Genomic DNA, 24,713 nt, shown 5'->3' with positions numbered 1-24,713 from the left:
TTGCTTTGAAATTGATCGAATATGATATATAAGCTGCTTTGTTTTGCATCCTAATGGTAACAGGTTGCATGTTGCCTACTGCAAGGGACCAAGTGGCGCCTCCACGTTTGCACAGAACTACTTGGCAGCTGATTCTGTTATATTGCAGCATGGAGCCTCGGATTCAATCCTCAACACAGAATATAGCATCTGTGTCTCGGTAATAGTAGAAAATTCCACATTGCACGAGTCCATTCACATCTAGGTCGATTCTAAAATCTTATTAGCCAGAGAAGTGTTTCAGATTATTGGACCAGGAAATACAACTAATCTAGGCGTCAGTAATGGAAGGACCCAGAGATTATATTAGAGCAATAATCCATACGGCGTTATGTCTAAAGTGTTCCCAAAATTAATTACTCGCCTTCTAGTGTGTAATACGTGCTGGGCGCGACACTGCTCACTCCAAGGAGGCAGCAGTAATACGAATATTGCTGACATTTCCATCTAGCATAAATCTTATATATTAATAGACACTAATGTTCTCCGAACCTGTAACCAACGCCTTACCTTCCTCAGAAGAAAGAAAATAGCAAATTCCCTGCTTTTTTTTCGCAAGTCATTAATGTGTCCGTTTTAGACTCGAATAGATTTTATAGTTTTGGAGGGATCGTCTTTAAAAATAAACTACACTCGCTGTGTTTAATTTTGTTGCAAAAAAAATTTTCCGTACTAGTCACAGAACCACACAAAATTCACTTAAGATTCAGGCAAGGAGTGGAGAGGGACGGCCGACTATCATATTGTGCATTATCTTATAAAATATATAATTTAATTTCTATATGGTGTGGAATCCCATCAATCTTTAAGGGGGTATCATGGGAAGAATGTAACTGAGTCAGACAGACACGCAAACACATAATGATGCTCACACACGCATAATATATAGGACACACCAATCTTCAGTTCTTTGTCCGACTCAGCGCCACAGCCTCCACCAGGAGGGCAAGGAAGCAGATTCTGAGTCCACCCAGCCAAAACGGGGATCGAACCCCAAACTATTGGTACCAACCTAATACACAGCAGCCATCCAACCAGCTGAGCCTTCCAGCTGCCCAAGTTGCTGTAGTAGCCTACACTTTTACATGCATGTTGTAGCCTGGGTCCGCAATTATTTATAATATATATTAATGACTTGGTTGAGGGAAGTGAATGTACTATTGCCAAGTTTGGGGATCACACAAAAATAAGTGGGAAGGCAAGTGGTGAGGATGACACAAAGAGTCTACAGAGGGATAGAGACAGGTTACATAAGTGGGCAAAAACTTAGAAGATGGAATATAATGTGGGAAAGTGTGAGGTTATGCACTTTGGCAGGAAGACTAGAGGAGCTGAATATTATTTAAATGGAGAAAGACTGCAGAAAGCTGTAGCACAGAGGGATTTGTGGGTCCTCACACATGAATCAGAAAAAACTAACATATAAGTTCAGCAGAAAATAAGGAGAGCAACTGGAATACTGGCCTTTATTTCAAAGAGAATGGAGTATAAAAATAGAGAAGTCTTGCTGAAACTACACAAGGCACTAGTTAGACCACATCTTGAATACTGTGAACAGTTTTGGTCCCCTTATCTGAGGAAAGATATACTGGCATTGGAGGCAGTCTAGAGAAGGTTCACTAGGTTGATCCTGGTTATGGAGGGATCTTCTTATAAGGAGAGGTTGAGTTGGTTGGGCCTGTACTCATTGGAGTTTAGAAGAATGAGAGGTGACCTTATTGAAACATGTAGGATTCTTTGGGGACTTGACAGGGTAGATACTGAGAGGTTGTCTCCTCTTGTGGGAGAGTCTAGGACCAGAGGGCATAATCTCAGAGTAAGGGGTCACCCATTTAAGACAGAGATGAGGAGGAATTTCTTCTCTCAGAGGATAGTGAATCTGTGGAATTCTTTACCGCAGAGGGCTGTAGAGGCTGGGTCGTTAAGCATATAGACAGACTTTTAATCCTTAAGGGAATCAAGGGTTATGGAGAAAAGGCAGGAAAATGGAGTTGACGATCAGATCAGCCATGATCTCATTGAATGGCGGAGCAGACATGATGGGCCGAATGGCCTACTTTTGGTCTTATGGAGCTGTGAATAGTGATTATAGAGGCTAGGACACACCAATAAACGCACACTGCTAGCTGTAAGGAAAGAAGAAGACTACCAATGCTGGAAATCCGAAATAAAAGCAGAAAATGCTGGAAATACTCAGCAGGTCTGGCAGTGCCTTTAGAAAGAGAAAAATAGAGCTAATGTTTATTGTTAATCAGAAGGCCAGTAATGATGAAAAGTCATCGACCTGAACCTTGCAACTAACAATAACACTCAATTACTTGACGCAAAGCGACCTGCGGTATCCCTGTAAACATAATCAGTCATTTCAATAATGCAGCTTGAAGCTATACAAGAAAGTGTTCATTTTCTCCCTTTTATCCTCACGTCTCCTCCCCTGATTCCGAATTTTGCTGCGGCCAACTAACTGGGATCTCTGGGTTCCTTGACTCTTCTTCAGGAGCTATTAGCATGGGCCGTCCTATCTAATGAGAGACAAATACACGTGTAAACGCGCACTTGTGCATAAGCATGCTTTTGTGCAAGCGTGTGTAAAACTAAATATACAGTGCACTGTGCACCCCATAGACAGTATGTGTAACTGCAGGTGAACAAACGGACACCGTGTTTATAAATAGAAGCAGCACTTAAACAGCAAATCTGTAATTGCACAGAAACAACCCACCCACACACCAAACTTGCAGCCAACTGATACACCCCGTAAAAACATGTGTTACATGTGTGTTTATAAATATAAAAATATATATAAATTCATCACAGATGTAAACATACATCTTATGAGCAGACATGCTGCATACACCCGTCCACCATATAAGCACTAATCCAACTACAATACCGACTATTATCTTACTTAAATAAACATGCTACATCGGATACACCGCGAATATTTTACATTGTGGACTTCACCCGCCTCCAGTTAGGTGAGCTGCAGCCTCAGAGTGCGATTTTCAGCCGGCAGTTTTACTTTGAATAGCAATTCTGTTTAGTGGGCAAAGGAGAGCTCTGGGCCTTTATGTTTTGAGAGTGGAGAGGTGCTGTTCAAAATATTAAAGAAAACTCTGCTTATATTTATTAAAGGACTGCTTCAGGAAGGTGGGGAGTTGGGCTTGGGGTGTGTGTGTGTGTGTGTGGTGGGGGTGGAGAGAGGCGATGCCCACTACTGTGTTTGGTAAGGGTGTGACCCAGGGGTTAAACTAGGCTTTTTTGAGTTGCTTTAAAGCAGCCGATACAAGGACAACCTAATTCACCCAGGCACGTTGCAATGTACCTCATCGGGGCTCAGGCGAAACTGGAGCGGTCATTTAGGAATGATGTTTTTCCCCTCTGGCACTTCACAGCCCAATACTTTGACCGACCTGGAGGTCAGAGTTATGTTTGCAATGAATTTGATAGGATTGTTTGATTGGAGCAAATGTATAAAAGGAGGGTGTGTGAGTAAGTGAAACGGACATCATTCTGCTGCTATTTCAGAAAACTGTGATGCATTTTATGTCAAAACTGGAATGAATTCGGTGTCAATTGTGACTAGAAAGTAGCAAATAGTATATGCCCCATATAAAAAGTACAACCTATTAACATAAATACGCTCTATGTACAACACAAATAAGTTGCAAGAATCACATAAATACACATTAGCACACTCGATTCTCAGCTATACATACAAGGTGCATATCTACAGGCTAACGAGTATGTATTCACTATATTAACATAGCCTCGATCCATTCCCACACAAACACAATACATGCACTAAAAGCCTGCAGCGGAACACAGGATTTAGGAGCAGAAGTAGGCCGTTCAGCCCCTTGGAGCCTGCTCTGCCATTCGATAAGATCATGGCTGATCTGGCCCTGGTCTGAACGCCACTTCCCTGCCTGCCCTCCCCCCTCCCCCCTCCCCCCATAACTCTTGGCTCTCTTGTCCACCAGGACACCCAAATCCCTCTGTACCACCAGTTCTGCAATCTCTCTCCATTTAATTAATATGCTGCTTTTCTATTCTTCCTGTCAAAGTGGACACGTTCATCTTTTCCCACATTATACTCCAACTGCCAAATTTTTGCTCACTCACTTAAATTAAATAAATGTAAATTAATTAATTAATTACATAAATTAAATAAATCAATTAAATGATACTGCATGCATGCATATCAACACATAGCTCCCTACACAAACGCACATATATGCTTCATACACATACATTAAAAAGAGACCTGCAATTATATAGCGGCTTTCACGACCTCAGGATTTCACAAAGCTCTTTATAGCCAATGGATATTTTTTAAAAAGGCATTGTCATTGCTGTAATGTAGGGAACTGACCAGCTAATTTGCGCACAGCAAGCTCCCACTAAAAATGCGATAGAGACCAGACAACCCGTCTTCAGTGATGTTGATGGATTAAACTTGGCCAAGGACACCGGGGACAACTGCCCTGCTCTCCTCCGAAATAGGGCCATGGGATCTTGTTACGTTCACCTTGGAGGGTCGACGGCTTTTTTTCTTTAACCTCTTATGCAAAAGACTGCACCTCCGACAACGCAGCATTCCCTCAACACTGCATTAGAATATCGGTCTAGATTTATTACGGTCAAGTATGTGGAGTGAGAATTAAACTCTCAACCTTGTGACAGGAGAGTTCTATCATTGACCACGGCGACCAATAGGATATTAAACACTCGCTGGAACACATAAATGCATAAAGCAGCCACACCAACAGACATATAACTCAACCTCGGCGACATATCACACACCAGCATTGCAGACTCAGTGACAGCCGCAAGCAAAGTGATAATTGTTTGGGAAAATAAAATGAAAACGTGTTCTTAAAGTGAGGAGAACGGAACTTTTCCTTCTGTCTGTCAGCGAACAGTATAAACATTTAAAGCAGCAACTTGAAAGAAACACGGATATTCCCCAAAGATTGTTTTATTCAGGAGGATCGGGATTTCCTGATTATTACTTGTCAGCAATCAGCCATCATCTTTTGGCAGCTAAACTCTGCCAGGTCAATATGGCCGTTCGTTATCAGTAGTTACCAGTTGACATGGTTTGAAAGCTGCTAATGCACTTGCTGTTGTTTCTCATTCAGGTCTGGGAGACGCCTGGGGACAAGCTAGTCGCGTAAGCCCTTTGGACAATATGGCCAGAGAATTAGGATCCCATTTACTTCAGGTAACGGAATTTCTCAACAAAACTGACGCACACCGGTTATACATATTTGTAGAAACGCCACAATGCGATAAAAGTGGGACCAAGTAATCGGCAGAAGATCATTATCAGTCTACCCTGCCCATATCAGCACAAAACTCAATTTAATAAGTCATACATACCTCTTTAAATTGTAATACGTTAATCCTACACTGTAAAGCTTTGGGTTATTGCAAATTCACGGAAACTTTTAAACAGGTTCAGAGAGTTGTGTAACGAGGGAATGCTGTGGAAGTGTTTCATTGAAGTAACGATCATTACTGTAAAATGTACAGACTTACAGGTGTTTTGCTCTTTATTTCTGTGTGTTTTTCAGACTCTAGACGGCTTTGTCTTTGTAGTCGCGTCTGACGGTAAAATCATGTACATATCGGAAACAGCATCAGTCCATCTGGGGTTGTCCCAGGTAAGAAGTCACATCCTGAACGTCTTTGAAATACATAGCATTCACATCTGGCATGGGTTCCGATGTGTCGGATGGCCTCTTTCAGTGCCGTAAATGCCTCTATGGCTTCCAGTGCCTCTACTTGATGGCCACGTCAATAGAAAGAAATAAAATGCGTACTTAAAGAGCGAATGCTAAAAAGATTTGAGTCAGAATATAAATCACCTTGAACGAACCTGTTTAAGCGCAGAACATATCTGACAACCAGCATCTAAGGGGACGGGGGGGGGGGGGGGGGGTGGGGGGTGGGGGGCGGGGCGGTGTTGGAAAATGCTGCAACAGAAAACTGGGTGGGTGACTGCAACAGAAAAAGAAAAGGGTTATTGTGGAGAAGGAGATGGCTGAACCAGCATTTTTTGCCTCAAAAATTATTAAATGGTTACAAGTCAGGTTATGGAGCTGGAGTCACTCTTTAGGTGTTTTTGTTTTGTTGTGACAGAGTAAAAAAAAAGGGACAAATAGAGGAAAATGACAAAAGAGAACTAACTCTGCAATTCCCTCCCTAAACTTGGCCCCCTCTCTAACTCTCTCTCTCCTTTAAGACCTTCTTAAAACTTACTCGTTTGGCCAAGCTTTTGGTCTCTGTCCCAATATCATCTTCTGTGAATAGGTCGTATTTTGTTTGATAACGTTCCGTTGAAGCCGGTGAAATATCCTTCACTAGGTCAAAGGCGCTACATAAATGCAAGCTGTCGTTCTTGTTAAATCGAGGAACGTGTGCGTGTGTGTGAGAGAGAAATAATTAGAATCACCACAATTTGGGTAATAGTCATATCTAGTCAGAAACACCGATTAAAGTTTGTCGTTTAAAGAAGTCAAACTTTAACGGTTTCTCCCTCTTTCGAGTGCAAATGACACCTTTAGCCTGCATTTGCTGCCTTTATTTCACTATCTACCTTTTGGGAAACAGGAAGTAAACATGGTATTTAATATTAAACAGTTAAAGAATGTGCTCCAGAGTATTCACTGAGACTTAGGAGTGCTGGTTACACACGGCATGAGTTGACTAATTGAGTTGTAAAGCTTGTATCTAAAATAAGTGCCGAAGGGCGATGTCTTGCAAACACACATCTTTCATTTTCTGAGAACTTAAACAAGAGCAAATTGTGAGCCTTCGGGTCCCCCAAATTTCTGCGACTCATTGAATGCTACACTGGTGCAGATTTAACTCAAGTATGCGCAGCTTTTCACCAGATGTACTGCTCACTCACCACTAATCTCTGCTGCCCGTTTACATACTAAAACCGTGCCGTGATATTTTACAATGGGAATGTTGCGGGATTAATCGAATGAGGCAAAATCCTACAATCGTACACTGTAGTTTGTGAAGTATTTTTCGGGTTTTTTTTTCTCTCTCTCAGCAGTTCTCCTCGCTTTTTTCTCCTCCTCATTTTTTGTGTGTTGCTTAAAAAAAATTGGTTCCTAATCTGATCGGTTGACCCGCTGAACAAAACAATTTGTACACTAGGTGCTAAGCCGCGACCTGTCCAATCTTTATTTTGACCCTCAGATTTTGAAATGAAGGATCAAAGTGTTCCTCTACTTTTCACATGTTAATGTGATCTGCGGGTTTTAGTTCTAAACCCAACCCTTTCTCAGCCCCTCTGTCTGGGAGAAATCTTACCGTCTCCAGCCAGACGGTCAAGACTTGCAGTTTCCTTCATTCAAATAACCTGGCCCTCTGGTATAATGTAATGTGCCTCTTTATCATTTACATTTTGATGACATGTTCCAATATAAATTTAAATGAAGGCACAGGACATTATTTTTAACATTCCTATTTCCCATTAAAATCATTTAGTCGTTATTAATTTGACTAGTAATACTGAACTTTTTAGCACCCGTCATCAGACAAAACAAAAGTGGTATGCAGCCTTGGTGAGGCCCCATCTGGCGAACTACATTCAATTTTGGGTAGTGCACCTCAGAAGGATATACTGGCCTTGGAGGAGGTCCAGGGCAGATTGGCCAGGATGCTACTGGGGCTTAGAGGGTTAAGTTATGAGATGCCTCATGAATCATGAGTTTGCCTTGTGTTCCATTGAGTATAGAAAATTAAGGCAATCTGACCCAGATGTTTAAAATGTGAAAAGGGATTTGATAACCTAGATGCTGAGAAACTATCTCCTCTGATGTGAGAATCAAGAAGAAATATTAAAATGGAGCTCACCCTCTCAGAAGAGAAAACTAATCAGGAAGAAATTTCCACACCCAGGTTAGTCTGGAACTGGACATCTGGAACTTTTCCTCAAGATGCTGTGGATGCTCAGACAACTGGAGCTTTCAAGACTGAGATAGAGAGACCCTTGTTAAGTGAGGCCATTGTTACAATTATGAGCTTTCTAAGATTGTTATGGTTTGGGACTATGTCTTTAAATTTAAGGTAAAATGAATGGCATCATGTGACCTGTTCTGCAGTCTGCCTGACAGCAAGCCTGAGTGATTTGATTGTTAGACATCAAAGGCTTAGGTTAAAAACAAAAAACTGCGGATGCTGGAAATCCAAAACAAAAACAGAATTACCTGGAAAAACTCAGCAGGTCTGGCAGCATCGGTGGAGAAGAACACAGCTGACATTTTGAGTCCTCATGACCCTTCAACAGAACTAAGTGAAATCTAAGCTTGTTGATGACATTAAGTTAGGTGGCACAGTAAATAATGTAGATTGGAGCAGAAAGTTGCAATGGAATATTGATAGATTAAGTGAGTGGGAAACACTGTAGTAAACAGTGTTCAAAGTAGGAAAGTGTGAGGTCATCTACTTTGAATCCAAGAGTAGATCAACACATTTCTAAATGGTAAGAAGTCAGGAACTATGGATGAACAGAAAGATTTACTGGTCCAAGTGCAAAAGTACAGTAGCAAACAGGTACAAAAATAATTTGCAAGGTTGATGGAATGTTTATCCTTCTCTCCAAAGAGCTGGAATACAAAAAAGAATGGAGATCATGTTACAGCTGCACAGAGCTCTGGTGAGACCCCATCCAGAGAACTGCATTCAATTTTGTATACTGCAGCTCAGGGAGGAACTTGGGGAGGATACAGCCTAGGTTCACCAGAATAATACTGGGACCTTAGTTTATGAGGACAGTGTGCACAGATTGCGGATGCTGGAAATCCAAAACAAAAACAGAATTACCTGGAAAAACTCAGCAGGTCTGGCAGCATCGGCGGAGAAAAGCACAGTTGACGTTTTGAGTCCTCATGACCCTTCAACAAACCTAAAAACAAAAAAACTGTGGATGCCAGAAATCCAAAACAAAAACAGAATTACCTGGGAAAACTCAGCAGGTCTGGCAGCATCGGCAGAGAAGGAAAGAGTTGACATTTCAAGTCCTCATGACCCTTCAACAGAACTGAGTGAATATTAGGAGAGGGGTGAAATATAAGCTGGTTTAAGGTGGGGGGGTGGTGTGGTTGTAGGGACAAGCAAGCAGTGATAGGAGCAGATAATCAAAAGATGTCACAGACAAAGGAACAAAGAGGTGTTGAAGGTGGTGATATTATCTAAACGAATGTGCTAATTAAGAATGGATGGCAGGGCATTCAAGGTACAGCTCTAGTGGGGGTGAGGTGGAAAGACTAGCAGGGCATACAAGATTTAAAAATACTGGAAATAGGTGGGGAAAAAAATCTATATAAATTATTGGAAAAAACAAAAGAAAGGGGGAAGAAACAGAAAGGGGGTGGGGATGGAGGAGGGAGTTCAAGATCTAAAGTTGTTGAATTCAATATTCAGTCCAAAAGGCTGTAAAGTGCCTAATCGGAAGATGATTTGCTGTTCCTCCAGTTTGCGTTGAGCTTCCCTGGAACAATGCAGCAAGCCAAGGACAGACTTGTGGGCAAGATAGCAGGGTGGAGTGTTAAAATGGTAAGTGACAGGGAGGTTTGGGTCTTACTTGCGGACAGACTGCAGGTATTCTGCAAAGCGGTCGTCCAGTTTACGTTTGGTCTCCCCAATGTAGAGGAGACCGCATTGGGAGCAACGAATGCAGTAGACTAAGTTGAGGGAAATGCAAGTGAAATGCTGCTTCACTTAAAAGGAGTGTTTGGGCCCTTGGACGGTGAGGAGAGAGGAAGTGAAGGGGCAGGTGTTGCATCTTTTGTGTGGGCATGGGGAGTGCCATAGGTAGGGGTTGAGGAGTAGGGGGTGATGGAGGAGTGGACCAGGGTGTCCCGGAGGGAATGATCCCTACGGAATGCCGATGGGGGGGGGTGAAGGGAAGATGTGTTTGGTGGTGGCATCATGCTGGAGTTGGCGGAAATGGCGGAGGACGATCCTTTGAATGCGGAGGTTGGTGGGGTGATAAGTGAGGACAAGGGGGACCCTATCATGTTTCTGGAAGGGAGGAGAAGGCGTGAGGGTGGATGCGTGGGAGATGGGCCAGACACAGTTGAGGGCCCAGTCAACGACCGTGGGTAGAAAACCTCGGTTAAGGAAGAAGGAGGACATGTCAGAGGAAATATTTTTGAAGGTAGCATCATCAGAACAGATGCGATGGAGGTGAAGGAACTGAGAGAATGGGTTGGAGTCCTTACAGGAAGCGGGGTGTGAGGAGCTGTAGTCGAGGTAGCTGTGGAAGTCAGTAGGCTTGTAATGGATATTGGTGCACAGTCTATCACCAGAAATTGAGACAGAGAGGTCAAGGAAGGGAAGGGAAGTGTCAGAGATGGACCATGTGAAAATGATGGAAGAGTGGAGATTGGAAGCAAAATTAATAAATTTTTCCAAGTCCCAACAAGAGCATGAAGCAGCACCGAAGTAATCATCGATGTACCAGAAAAAGAGTTGTTGCAGGGGACCGCAGTAGGACTAGAACAAGGAATGTTCCACATACCCCATAAAGAGACAGGCATAGCTGGGGCCCATGCGGGTACCCATAGCCTCACCTTTTATTTGGAGGAAGTGAGAGGAGTTAAAGGAGAAATTGTTCAGCGTGAGAACAAGTTCAGCCAGACGGAGGAGACTAGTGGTGGATGGGGATTGTTTGGGCCTCTGTTCGAGGAAGAAGCTAAAGGCCCTCAGACCATCCTGGTGGGGGATGGAGGTGTAGAGGGATTGGACGTCCATGGTGAAGAGGAAGCAGTTGGGGCCAGGGAACAGGAAATTGTTGATGTGATGTAAGGTTTCAGAGGAATCAAGGATGTAGATGGGAAGGGATTGGACAAGGGGAGAGAGAAGGGAGTCAATATAATGAGAAATGAGTTCCGTGGGGCAGGAACAGGCTGGCACGATTGGTCTACTGGGACAGTTCTGTTTGTGGATTTTGGGTAGGAGGTAGAAGCAGGCCGTCCGAGGTTGGGCGACTATCAGGTTGAGAGCTTTGGGAGGAAGATCTCCAGAGGAGATGAGGTCAGTGACAGTCCTGGAAACAATGGCTTGATGTTCAGTGGTGGGGTCATGGTCCAGGGAGAGGTAGGAGGAAGTGTCTGTGAGTTGACGCTCAGCCTCCGCGAGGTAGAGGTCAGTGCACCAGACAACAACAGCACCACCCTTATCAGCAGGTTTGATGACAATATTGGGATTGGACCTGAGAGAACGGAGTGCAGTAAGTTCAGAGAGAGACAGATTAGAATGGGTGAGAGGAGCAGAGAAATTGAGATGACTAATGTGACGCCGACAGTTCTCAATGAAAAGATCAAGAGATAAAGGCTTAGGTTGTTTTGTTTGAAAGGAGGTGCAAGGTACTTATGCTGTCTGATAATCATGGAGACTGAGAATCCCAAAGTCCCTGAAAAGTGTTGAAAGTTTCAGGTTGTGAATAGTTGTGCTGCAAACTGTCTATTTACTTCTAAGATCAAAGAGAGTTGAAGTCAAGAATGACTAATCAGCATTTCTACCTGGATGCAATGGGTTTACCTTGCCATGGGGAAGAGTGTAGAGGGGAAGCCAATTTTGAGATCAGGTTACAGCCTTACCTACAAATCAATGAATATCAGAGACAGCAGTTTTGTGTGGTCAGCAGAGAGAAGAGGTTGCTTGGCTTTCTAAACTATCACAGTCAGATGTGGCAGGGAGACAGTCTCTAGTCAAAGAGATGCATCCTACAGCCATCTAAGGGTTCTGGGAGATTCAACCTGGCATGACCAGAGGGGAAGAATCATCAGGTCAGGCTTTACTAGTTATAGATTTAGGAAACTCTCCAAAAACTACAGGAAGCACCTGCAGGTGTTCACTCGAAGATACTACTCAGCAAAATGGGGAAATGCAAACCCATTGGAAGCTGGGAGCAACTGTCAGCTGGTTGATGTATGGACTGTAATTCCATGGAGTGTGTGATGTGTGGAAAGTGTAAAATGAGAACATTCTGTTCTGTGATTTAAAGTATAAGTTGTCTACAAAGGTTGAATTAGTTATTAGTATTTTTAGTTTTTTGTTACAGTAAACATCTGTCACAGACACTTTAAAAGATGTTTCCCCAGTCACCCATGAACAATGTGTTTGTATTTTTTATCCATGGAGAGAAGGAATCAACTTAAAATAACGCAGCATCAAAACCTTTTTACTTAAAAAGGAAAAGGTTAGTTTATTTCACAGAGATAAAAACAAAAACAGTTCTGTTGAAGGGTCATGAGGACTCGAAATGTCAACTTTGCTCTTCTCTGCTGATGCTGCCAGACCTGCTGAGTTTTTTCAAGTATTTCTATTTTTGTTTAAGATTTCCAGCATCCGCAGTTTTATGTTTTTATCTCTAGTTTATTTCATTATTGCTGTGGAAGTTACCTAAGAAAAGATAAAGTTGCTAACACATACACGCACAAATATTGGTTAAAATTAAGATAAAATGAAACTTATGAATGTAAATTAAAATTAGTCCATACTCGGTGCAGGCCTGATATGCTATCATGCGACCTGTGGTAATTCTTATAGTTATCCAAAGTCTCCTTACCTCCTTCAGTGATTAAAAGGGTCAAGGTTATTCACATCTTACAGTGGCGTATCAGTTAGTGTCTTTGTGTTTGGAGCAATGTCATCAAGTTAATGAGTTTCTGTTTACTCTTTTGGAACACATCAAATATTAAGTGCATTTGTCTGGTGGTACAGTGGTAGGACCCTTGTGTCTGGGCTAGAAGCTCTGGGTTCAAGTCCTACTTCTGGACTTGGTGCTCATGCAATGTGCCTTTATAATGTGGCCAAACAGGTTGATTATCTGAGAAAAGAAGTTTCCTGGTCAGCCATACTGCAGAAGGCAATAGCAAATCATTGCAGTGCTTTGCCAAGTATAATCATAGACCAATATAATGGAAGTCCATGGTTGCCAATGCCTTTTTTAGGGTATGGTTCTTGGGGGAGGTAAGAGAAAGATGATTGAAATCCACACTTCTGACTGGTATCCTGAAGCCATTTTGGGAACAGTCATTAAGCTTAGTTCAAGGTTTTTTTTTTATTGTGACCTTCAGAACAGTTTTTCTAAAAATCTGTAATATCATAACTGTGCACCATAACAGATCTTAAAATGTGAAATCTTGACATGTCATTCTTTCAGTTAGAACTGGGAGTTTGAATTTCTTTTTAAAAATTATCAGTCTGTACTACAGGAATTGTGACAGCATTAAGGGATTATGAAGCAAAGGCAGGTAAATGGAGTTGAGGTACAGATCAGCCATGAGCTAGTTAAACAGCAGAACAGGCTCAAGGGGCTGAATGGTCTACTCTTGTTCCTAATTTATTTTATTAAGAAATTTAGGTTATTAGCATGACCTCATTGTGCAAAGCATCACTAGGCTTGAAATAAAACCAGGACAGGTAAGAAGAAAACACCAAAAGTGGCGTAATCCGGAGACAGCAAGCTTGCGTTATAAAGATATATGTTGTAGGAAAGGAAGACTGAGGTAGATAATGAGGGCCACAGTTATGAGGTATAGGGAAAGAATGAATTGGACCAGGAGTAGTAAGGTGGATATTAACTTAATTATGGTGAGAATACAACAAGGAAAAAGAGTGCGTAAGATAGAGAATTTGGAGCCAAGGGAAATGATCTCAAGATCATTTATAAAACATATTTTAAAAATTGCACAAAGTGCTATTTGCAGCGGCTGCTTTTTGAACGTGACTGAGTAGAATGGGATATGCCTTCACGTTTCCTATCACCTGTGGTCACACTATTTCCCATGCAATGCACGGTGCTGTCACTAGTGGAATAAGCTCACTACTGTGTCCATCACTTCCAATAGGTCTTGGTGGAGGAAGAAGGCAGGAGTGGCTGGAGTTGTGCATCAATTCCCTAATTATTTAAACAGAAAACGGATATATAATTTAGATCACTGCAACGGCAGGGCTACAATTGTTGTGTTTGCTGTGTATGGGCCTTTCCTGTGACAGCAAGGTTGGTGGCAGGTCAATCTGGAGTTGACAAATAGGAACCAGCAACATAATAGGGCTGAATTTTCTTGCTGATGTGCGGGTGGCGGAACCCACATGTCAGCATTTAAAATGTCACGTGCTGAAGTCGCGCTAGCGTCCCAACATCAGTGCACGGCACCGTGATGTTTAGGTCGGCGGGCGCGCAAAGCAGTGTAACGCCCGCCCGCCATTAATTAAAGGCCTTGTTAAGGCCATTAAGTCACCAATTGTCAATGATTTTGAGGGGCCCATGCGAACTTCAGTTCAGCACACAGGCCAAATGGGCAGGCAGGTAAGCGATTTTTTTAACAAACCTCATCCACTGGCGGGATGAGGTTTGATTTCGGATTTTAAAAAGTTTAATAAAGTTTTTGTGTACTTCACTAACATGTCCCATCTCATGTGACATTTTCACATGAGGGGGACATATTAATGATTTTTTTTATTTTTCTAGTTTTGAACTTTCACCACCTTTCAGCGATCACCCTGAGGCAGCACTTAGCCTCAGGGAGATGAGTGCGCTCTTTCGTACGCATGCGCAAAACAGCGCACTCTCGCAGTTGGGGAATCTCCACCCCCTGCCCGCACAAGAAAGGCCTTAATTGGCCCACCCACATAAATTGGTGGCGGGGCCCATTTCAGCGGCGGCGATCAGCTGCCCACCAGCCACCGAGTCGGTCAGGCCCGCACGCCCATTAAGGACAAAATTCAGCCCATAGAGTCAGCTCCAAGCCTAAGGAGGCATGTTTTACCCAATTGCCACAGAAAACTTCAGCAGAATGAGATGCACAGTGTACATCCCCGTACAAACAGTATATGCTTTGTAATAAATAGCACACTCAATCACATAGTTATATTTCTAAAACTTAGCATCAAGGAATGCAACTTATAAAGCTTCTTTTTGGGGAAAAAAAGTTTGCAAAATGCTGCCACTTCAACATTTTTAACACTTTACACATTTCCTTCATCTGGAAGAGGATATTGAGTTATATCTTACATTTCAGGAATAAATTTGAATTTTGTAAAAATTGCTCATGATTATAATTATTCTTATGAGAGTTTCAATCACAATCCAGATTCACCTGTTTTAAATTGACGTTTCCTCTTAAAATTGGACAACATTCCCTAAAGCAACGCATTTGAGCAATGATTAGAAACTAATCCCAGGCGTCCAATGTTCTGCTGTGAGTAATTTTCTGTATTGTGGCAAGCTGCTTATGAGTCACCATTTTCACTATATTAATTTGCCAAACTCTTTAACATACTGTTATTTCAAAACTATTACAATTATGAGGTTTATTAGGCTGTATCATTAAATTTAAGGTAAAATGAAGATGGCCATGTGGCTTGTTCTGATGTCTGCATGACAGTAAGCCTGGGTGGTTTAATTGTTAAAAGTCAAATAAAGACTTATATTGTTTTACTGGGAAGAAGGAGCAAGGTATTTGTACTTGGAGACAAGGGCAGCAGCCTTTCTGTAACCAGTGGAGACTGTGAGTCTCCAAAGTCCCAGAAAAGTGTTGTAAATGGTTGTGTATTAAACTGTCCATTTAGTTCCAAGATGAAAGAACATTGGGCTCTCAAGGATAGCTAATTAGCATTTCTACCTGGACACAAGGCCCAAGTGATTCACAGTGCTATGGAGAAGGATGTCGAGAAAGCCATTGTAAAAGTTAGGTTACAGGCTTTCTTAGAACATCACTGAATATCTCAGACAGAATTTTGAGTCTGCTTGGATCCAGGAGACAGAAAGCAGCAAGAGGACAAAAATATGTCTATGGTTCGCTATACAGGAATGCTGGTGGAAGCTCAGGCTTAGATTGAAAAGACCAAATTCAAGGGGAGTTAAAATGAGGCTGGAAGAGTCACCTAGCTTGGGATGCTGGAGATTCACCAGGAAAAGAAAACCTCACCGTAGAAAGACAGATCTGAGATTGCAAGTTACCAGGCTGAGAAAAGAAAAAAACAGGAATAAACCCTTGGAAGCTAAGAATCACTTGGGATTGATTCTGAAAAATATGAACATACATGTAAAGGACACTATAAAGTATACCCATGAAGAATGTTTTTTCAGTTGATCTAAGAATAAGAAAGTTGGCTGGGGGTATTCCATTCTGTGATTTAATGTACAAGTTGCCTACAAAGGTAGTGTTTAGTTCAGGGTGTTTTTAATCATTTGTTACAGTAAAGGACTTAAACCTGAAATCTTGAGGGTTATTCTTTCAAATGTTAACTCGAATTTTGAATCATTTTTTAAAAGTTGTTGATCTCTACAGAGATCGCAACAAAATAAACCCTATCTGTTAGCTGGCAGATTAAAATTCTAGGGGCAGGATTTTCGGGTCATTGGGCGGGCACGGTGGGTGGGCCTGGGAGCGGCCGGGAAACAGTCCGCCACCCACGATTGGCCCCCGACTGCGATTTCACACTGGCTGGCCAATTAACGGCCAGCCGGCGTGAAAGGCACGCTGAAGAGCTCAGCGCAGCCGGCGTGGAGACGGGAGGAGTGCAAGCGCAAAAGTGTCAGGGAGCTGAACAATTTTAAAATCAAAAATAAAGATTTTTAGAATCTGAAAAAAAGGTCCCAACATGGGACTCACCCACAGTAACATGAATAGAATAAAAATTCTGTCCCAAAATTTATATATTTTTTTATTTAATTGTGGAAACCTCATTCCACCCATGGATGAGGCTTGCTTAGAAATCAAAAGGCCGCCTGGCTGATTCACCATCCTGCCAACCGCAAGGTTGGATAGGCAGCGAGCAATGTGTTTAAATTAATTGATTAAGGGCCTTAATAAGCCTCTTAGTTGCCGGAGGGTGTGCTGCCAACTCTCACTCGCACCTGCCGACCGAAATATTGCGCAAGTGTGCAATGACGTTGGGGCGCTCGCCCGACGCCACCGCATATTATTTTACACCCGATCAGGTCGGGCACGCGCCCGCCCATGTGTCATAAAATCCTGCCCTCGGTGTCGTAGCAGGCATTATTTCATCATTTCAGGAGCAACTTAGTGAGCACACTTAGAAGCTTTACTTACAATGATGTACGTACGCTCAGAGTACCAAACCTTTATTGCTTAAGCAATCACGCTCATAGGTAGAATTTTCTCCCCATCATGGGGGGTTGGACGGGAGTGGGCGCAGGCGGGTGCGTAGCTAATTGCCGCCAGTGACCGTCTGCGCGCCGCCATTTTACGTGGGAGGGCCAATTAAGGCCCACCCAGCGTGACACGCACCCAGAAACGCTGTGTGCTCCCTGTGCGGGTGGGGGGAGGAGGCTGAGTCGGAGCCTACACTCTCTCGCGCATGTGCACAAAAGAGCGCAGAAATCCCCCTGAGGCAAAGAGCTGCCTTAGGGAGATTAGTTTGATTTTTAAAAGTTTAATAAAGTTAAAAAAAATGTTTAAGACAAGTCCCCTCATGTGACAGTGTCACTTGAGTTGGGACATGTCAATGAATTTCTAATTAAACTTTAAAAACCTTCATGAAACCTCATCCCGCCAATGATAAATGCGAAGGCCGCCTGGGCTCTTTGCCTGCCCCCCGCCAACCTTAAGGTTGGACAGGCAGTTCAGTTAATTAGTTTAATTACTATTTAAATGGCCTTAATAGGCTTTTGACAGTTCAGCAGGCGCGCAGCCGACTCCAGTAAGCACCTGCCGATCTCAGGATCTGAATGACGCGCAGTGACATCGGGGCGCATGCATGACGTCACCGTGCATCGTTTTACATGTCAGCGAGCAGGCCCCACCTTCGCTTGCCGACCCGAAGATTCTGGCCAATGACTCTTGGGAAATAGAAATATTCTACTGTAGTAAGAATGTTCCTTTGATATTGTGGGTTGAGGCACATTGTTTAGTACAGCCATTTCCCACAGTTACACCTTGATGAAGTCAAAATTCAGCAAAGTTATAGCGTAACTGCTAACATTTGTATAGCACCTTTAACATAGAAAAGGGTCCAAAGGCTTTTCATAAGAACATAATCAAATAATGGCTGTCAACTGAACTAAAGATGATATTAGGAAGGTTCACTAAAAGTTTGGTCAAAGACATGGGTTTTAAAGGAGGAGGAGAGGAGAAATTTAGTGAGGTCATTCCCTAGCTTAGGATCTAGGCTTCTCCAGGCACAGCCAGCAATGTTGGAACAAAGTAAATAATGGATGCACCAGCAGTCTGAATTGCAGGAACGTGGAATTCTCACAGAGATATCAGGTTGGTGAAGGTTACAGAGACAGGGAAGGGTGAGAGCAGAAAGGGATTTAAACATGAAGATAAGTATTTTAAATTTGAGATGTTAGAAGACTGGAAGCTAATGTAGTCAGTGAGAACAGGAGAGATGAGTGAGTGGGATTTGGTGCAGCATCATTGTGGGTGCCAGGATTTTGGATGAGCTAAGTTTATAGAGGAATTGGGGGCGTGGTGGGGGGTGAGCCTGGATAACACTGGAAGTCAACTTTGGAGGTAGCAAAGACATGGATGAGATTTTTGGTAACAAATTAACTAAGGCTGTCTTTATGATATAACTAAGTGGATAATAGCTCTCAGGATATTTTAAGCCTACTGTATAATACTAATATATATTAAGTGTGCCCATCGTGTGAGACATGTTATGTGCAAAATTTTCAGGAGTAACACTGAAAGGCTGTGTTCCCAATGGAGCTATTAATGGAGAATGTAGTTTGAGCTATTACATTGTAGGCCTAATTTCACAATCCTACCTCAAGACTAGCATGGTTCCTCCTTAGAATTTGCAGTTTAAATTTTTTGTTGCATTTGCAATTATATTTTTCTGCATTTTGCCTTTTGCAAAGCACTGTAGGATTTAGCTAAGGAAGATAAGTTCAGCTGCAATGAATGATACTTGAGTTATTTCCTCACTGATTATTACTCCAGGATCTGAAATTACAGACCACTCCACATATAGCTTCCATTTAATATTAAACTGAAGCCCCATCTGCCCTCTCCGACAATTTTTAAAATATTCTTTCATGGCATGTGGGCATCGCTGGCTAGGCCAGTATTTATTGTCCATCTCTAATTACCCTTGAGAAGGTGGTGGTGAGCTGCCTTCTTGAACTGCTGCAGTCCATGTGGTGTAGGTACACCCACAGTGCTATTAGGAAGGGAAATCCAGGATTTTGACCCAGCAACAGTGAAAGAACTGTGATATAGTTCCAAGTCAGGATGATGAATGTCTTGGAGGGAAACTTCCAGGTGGTGATGTTCCCATGTATCTGCTGCCCTTGTCCTACTAGGCTGTAGAGATTGCAGGTTTGGAAGGTGCTGTTGAAACCTTGGCGAGTTGCTGCAGTACATCTTGTAGATGGCTTACACTGCTGCCACTGTAGGTCGGTGGTAGAGTGAATGTCCAAGGTGGTGGATAGGGCACCAATCAAGTGGGCTGCTTTCTCCTGGATGGTGTCAAATTTCTTGATTGTTGTTGGAGCTGTACTCATCCAGGCAAGTGGAGTATATTCCATCACACTCCCGACTTCTGTCTTGTAGATGGTATACAGGCTTTGGGGAGACAGGAGGTGGGTTACTCATTACAGAATTCCCAGTCTCTGAACTGTTCTTGTAGCCACAGTATTTATATGGCCAGTCCAGTTCAGATTCTGGTCAATAGTAACCCCCAGGATGTTCATAGTGGGGAATTAGGTGAAAGTAATGCCATTGAAGGTCAAGGGAAGAGAGTTGGATTTTCCCTATTGGAGAAGGTCACTGACTGGCACTTGTATGGCATGAATCTAACTTGCCATGCCTGAATGTTGTCGAGGTCATGCTGCATTTGAACACGGACTGCTTCAGTACCTGAAGAGTCATGAATGGTGCTGAACATTGTGCAATCATCAGCAAAAATCCCAACTTCTGACTTTATTATGGAGCAGCTGAAGATTGTTGGGCCTAGGACACTAGCCTGAAGAAATCCTGCAGTAATGTCCTAGGACCGAGATCATTGACCTCCAACAACCACAAACCATCTTCATTTGTTCTAGGTATGACTCCAACCAGGGAAGAGTTTTCCTCCTAATTCCCATTGACTTCAGTTTTGCTAGGGTTCCTTGATGCCACACTTGGTCAAAACCTGCATTGATATCAAGGGCAGTCACTCTCACCTCACCTCTTGAGTTCAGCTCTTTTCTCCATGTTTGGACCAAGGCTGTAATGAGGTCAGGAGCTGAGGTGCCCTTGCTGAACCCAAACTGATCATCAGTGAGCAGGTTATTTCTGAGTAAATGCCACTTGATAGCACTGTCATCAGCACTTTCCATCACTTCTGATGATGAAGAGTAGACTGATGGGGTAATAATTGGCCAGGTTGGATTTATCCTGCTTTTTGTGGACAGGAAATATCTGGGTAGAGTTGCACATTGTAGGGTAGATGCCAGTGTTGTTGCTGTACTGGAACAGCTTGGCTAGGGGTACACCAACTTCTGGAGCACAAGTCTTAGTACTATTGCTGGAAAATTGTCAGCGCCCATCGCCTTTTCTATATTCAGTACCTTCAGCTGTTTCTTGATATCATGTGGAATGAATTGAATTGGCTGAAGCCTGACATCTGTTTTGCTGGGGACGACATGAGGAGGCTGAGGTACATCATTCACCTGGCAATTCTGGCTGAAGATTGTTGCAAATGCTTCAGCCTTCTCTTTTGCACTGGTGTGCTCGGCTCCCCCATCATTGAGGGTGGGAATATTTGTGAAGCCTCCTCCACCAGTTAGTTGTTTAATTGTCCACCGCCATTAATGACTGGATGTGGCAGGACTGCAGAACTTAGACCTGATCCATTGGTTGTGGCATCATTTAACTCTGTTTGGCATGCAAGTAGTCCTGTGTTGTAGCTTCACCTCATATTTAGGTATGCCAGGTGCAGTCCTGGCATGCCCACCTGCGCTGTTCACTAAACCATGGTTGATCCCCTGGCTTGATGGTAATGGTAGACTGGGGGATATGCCGGACCATGATACAGATTGTGGTTATATATAATTCTGCTGTTGTTGATGACCCACAACACCTCATGGATGCCCAGTTTTGAGTTGCTAGAACTGTTCAAAATCTATTACACCTAGCACAGTGGCAGTACCACGCACCACAATGGAGAGTATCCCTCAATGTGAAGACGGGACTTCTTTTCCACAAAGATTGTGCTTGGTCACTCCTACTGATACTGTCATGGACAGATGCATCTGTGACAGGTAGATTGGTGAGGACAAGGTCAAGTAAGTGTTTTCCTCTTGTTAGCTTCCACACCATCTGTCACAGACCCAGTCTAGCAGCTTTGGCCTTTAGGACTCAGCCAGCTCGGTAAGTAGTTGTGCTATCATACCACACTTGGTGATGGATATTGAAGTCCCCAACCAGAGTACATTCTGTGCCCTTGCCACTCTCAGCGCTATTTCCAAGTTGTGTTCAACATGGAGGATTACTGATTCATCAGCTAAGTGGGTGCTGTAGGTGGTAACCAGCAGCAAGTTTCCTTGTCCATGTTTCACCTGATGCCATGAGACTTCATGGGGTCCAGAGTCAATGTTGAGGACTCCCATGGCCACCCCCTCCTGACTGTCTGCTACTGTGCCTCCACATCTGGTGGAGTCTGTCCTGCCAGTGGGACAGGACATACCCAGGGATGGTGATGGTGATGTCTGGGACATTGTCTGTAAGGTATGATTTCGTGAGGATGACTATGTCAGGCTGTTGCTTGGCTAGTCTGTGAGACAGCTCTCCCAATTTTGGCATAAGCCCCCAGATGTTAGTAAGGAGGACTTTGCAAGGTCGACAGAGCTGAGTTTGCCGTTGTCGGTTGTTATGTCCAGGTGGTCCATCCAGTTTCATTCCTTTCTTAAGCTTTATAACGGTTTGATATAACTGAGTGGCTTGCTAGGCCATTTCAGAGGGCAGTTAACAGTGGGTCTGGAGTCACACGTAGGCCTGACTAGGTAAGGATGGCAGATTTCCTTCCCTAAAGGGCATTAGTCAACCAGATGAATTTTTATGACAAGCAACATGGTCACTATAATTGAGACTAGCTTTTAATTCCAGATTTATTCATTGAATTCAAATTCCAACTGCTACCATGGTGGAATTTGAGTCCATGTCTCCAGAGCATTAGTCTGGAGCTCTGTAATACTACTCTGCACCTCCACCCCTAATGTAAAATATCCCATGGCACAATTGGGAGAAGAGCAGTGGGGTTCTCCCCAGTATTATGAAATATTTAGCCCTCAAGAAGTAACACAAAAATGGATTATCTGGTCATTATTCCTTTGCTGTTTGCGGGATCTTGCTGTGCACAAACTGACTGCCGCATTTCTTATGTCAAAAAATGACTAAACTTCACAAGTGTTTAGATGGCTGTTAAACACCCTTGGGCATCTTGGGATCATTGAAGTTGCGATGTAAATGTGAGTTATTTCTTTCTTTACCTAGATATGTCAGCTGAGACCTGTCTCACCAGCTCTACTTCACAAGGTAGACTGTCACTAAGTTGTGCGACCCTCTGCGAGTTGACTCGCAGACATCTGGCCCAGATTTTGGCTGTTCCCACAGAAATAAATGTTATCATGACATGATGCTTTCATGTCACCAGATCCTTCCAAACTTGAAAGGCATATCTACCATATTAGACAGTCTGCAGTGCACATAACTATTATGCAAGTGACAAACACCAGGTTTGCAAGAGCCAACACCTTCATCACTTTCCCTGTGAAAGGGGAGCAGCATCTGGACCAGGAGCAGGTCCTTCACCAGGCGGTGGGATTTGTTCAAATGTCAGGTGTAAAGATGTTACCACTGCAGGTATCAGGACTCATCATATAACCCCATGATCTATATGCTCAGAAAAGGTTGGCACTTGAATACAGTTTACGTGCTTTCTGACCACAATAACATATTCATAAAGGAAGCAATCCAGAGGCCATCATTACACATCCATCCATAGAAGGAAATAGACATTCAGGGAGACTGTTAACCGAACCTCTGCATGCATCACCGCAGTAGTTTGCAATTTAGGCTTGTGCCATGTAGGATGAATCATCACAAGAAATGTGTGCAAAATTGAAGAATACTTTTAATGTTCCCATCCTCCTGATAGCAGCAAAGCTCTTCATTTATTACAGAGAAACCTAGGTAATTGTATTGACTCAAATGGTAACCTCCCGCTTTTAGACAATGGGAGAAAAAGTGTAGCAAAAATTGTTATTTTGAAACACAACATACATCCAATCTTCATCAAAAAGTTTATTTTAATTTCTCCAGTGAATAAATATGTTTTGTGAAACTGACTGGAAGATTATGGGGTTCCATTTCCTCTGGGTGCTGATTTAACTGATCTCTGCTGCTGCAGCAATTGACATTCCACTGTCAGCTTCAGTGCTCCTAGGCAAGGGACAGGTTAAAATAAGAACATGACAGGGGAGGACTAATCTTTCCTAGTGAGCCTGGAGCAGCAATCCTGTTCCGACAGGGAAAATATATTAAAAAAATAAACTGACCTTTTTGGTCTCCTTCTGCCTCTGATCCTCCCCCACTAGGACAGCCTGACAGGAAACTCACTGCAGCTTCTCACTGAAACAGAAATTAGAGCCGATCCCAAAGAAACATATGTTAAACTGGACCCTGTCAACTTTGGATGAGTGTCCTTGCCACTTACTCTACTGAGCATGTATATATCAGGCTGGTTCCAGGGTGGGTAAGCGACCTCTGCAATTTTACCTGCTTATCAATTCAGTTTCAAATTTTATTTTATAATCAAAGCAGGTAGAGTGGTCGATACATCAATGTGTTGACATAAGCATATTTAACAAGGTCTGGTATGTTTTCATTACCAGGTGGAACTAACTGGGAACAGCATTTATGAGTATATTCATCCCTCTGATCACGATGAGATGACAGCTGTCCTCACAGCTCACCAGCCTCTCCATCCTCATCTACTGCAAGGTACCAACTGATTGACATTCTATAAACTGCATTTAATTAAAATCAATGCCTAAACAGGATAGGGTTCCACATACAGTTTTCAGCTGCCCACGTGATTCTAACCAATTTATCAAGGCTTTTTGTAAATGCTACAAGAGAGAAATCAAAGAGGCTTGTAGGAACAATGGAAGCAGAGGTTAACAAACCTGTATTCCTTTTTACTACCGTATTCAAATTTTACCAGGAACTGGTGCTTGCTGAACTTTGATCAACCATCTTGAAACTCAGCAGGCTTTCAGACTCTCTTCTTACAGTACAACATCTAAAATGTTTATCACCTTCCTTCAGGAGGTCTTACTTGTCAAAGTACAATACCTTGGTTCAATCAGTAGCATTCCTGCCTTGGAGTTGTGACTTCAAGCCTACTTCAAGACTTGAGCTTATGATCTAGGCAGACGCTCCAGCATAATACCTAGTGACTGCTGCTTTATTAGATTTGTTGCCCTTTGAGTGCAATAGTAAAGAAAGGGTGATTCAGACAGAAATGCAAAATCTTGTGGTACTTATCAAAACAGAGCAGAGGCCTCTCCTTGTGGTCTGGTCAGGAATTTTCCTCAAGCACAGATTAACTGACCATTGCTGTTTGTAGGAGTTTGCAGTATGGCAAATGATCACTGTATTTCCAAAGATAACAGCCATTGT

General features: G+C 42.9%; 1 protein-coding gene across 1 annotated transcript in view; it reads left to right on the top strand.

The window, feature by feature from the left end:
• The window catches only part of LOC121290546 (single-minded homolog 2-like), a 99,016-nt gene that overhangs the window by 20,787 nt on the left and 53,516 nt on the right, over positions 1–24,713 (top strand). The window contains exons 2-4 of the mRNA XM_041211054.1: positions 5,184–5,266; positions 5,619–5,708; positions 23,924–24,032. Of these exons, the coding sequence (XP_041066988.1) occupies positions 5,184–5,266; positions 5,619–5,708; positions 23,924–24,032 (282 nt within the window). The remainder of the gene's footprint in view (positions 1–5,183; positions 5,267–5,618; positions 5,709–23,923; positions 24,033–24,713) is intronic.

The sequence above is a fragment of the Carcharodon carcharias genome, chromosome 18, assembly GCF_017639515.1.
Source record: "Carcharodon carcharias isolate sCarCar2 chromosome 18, sCarCar2.pri, whole genome shotgun sequence".
Taxonomy (NCBI): Eukaryota; Metazoa; Chordata; class Chondrichthyes; order Lamniformes; family Lamnidae; genus Carcharodon; species Carcharodon carcharias.
Note: the sequence above shows the minus strand (reverse complement) of the source record. Positions and strands in the feature narration are given on the sequence as shown.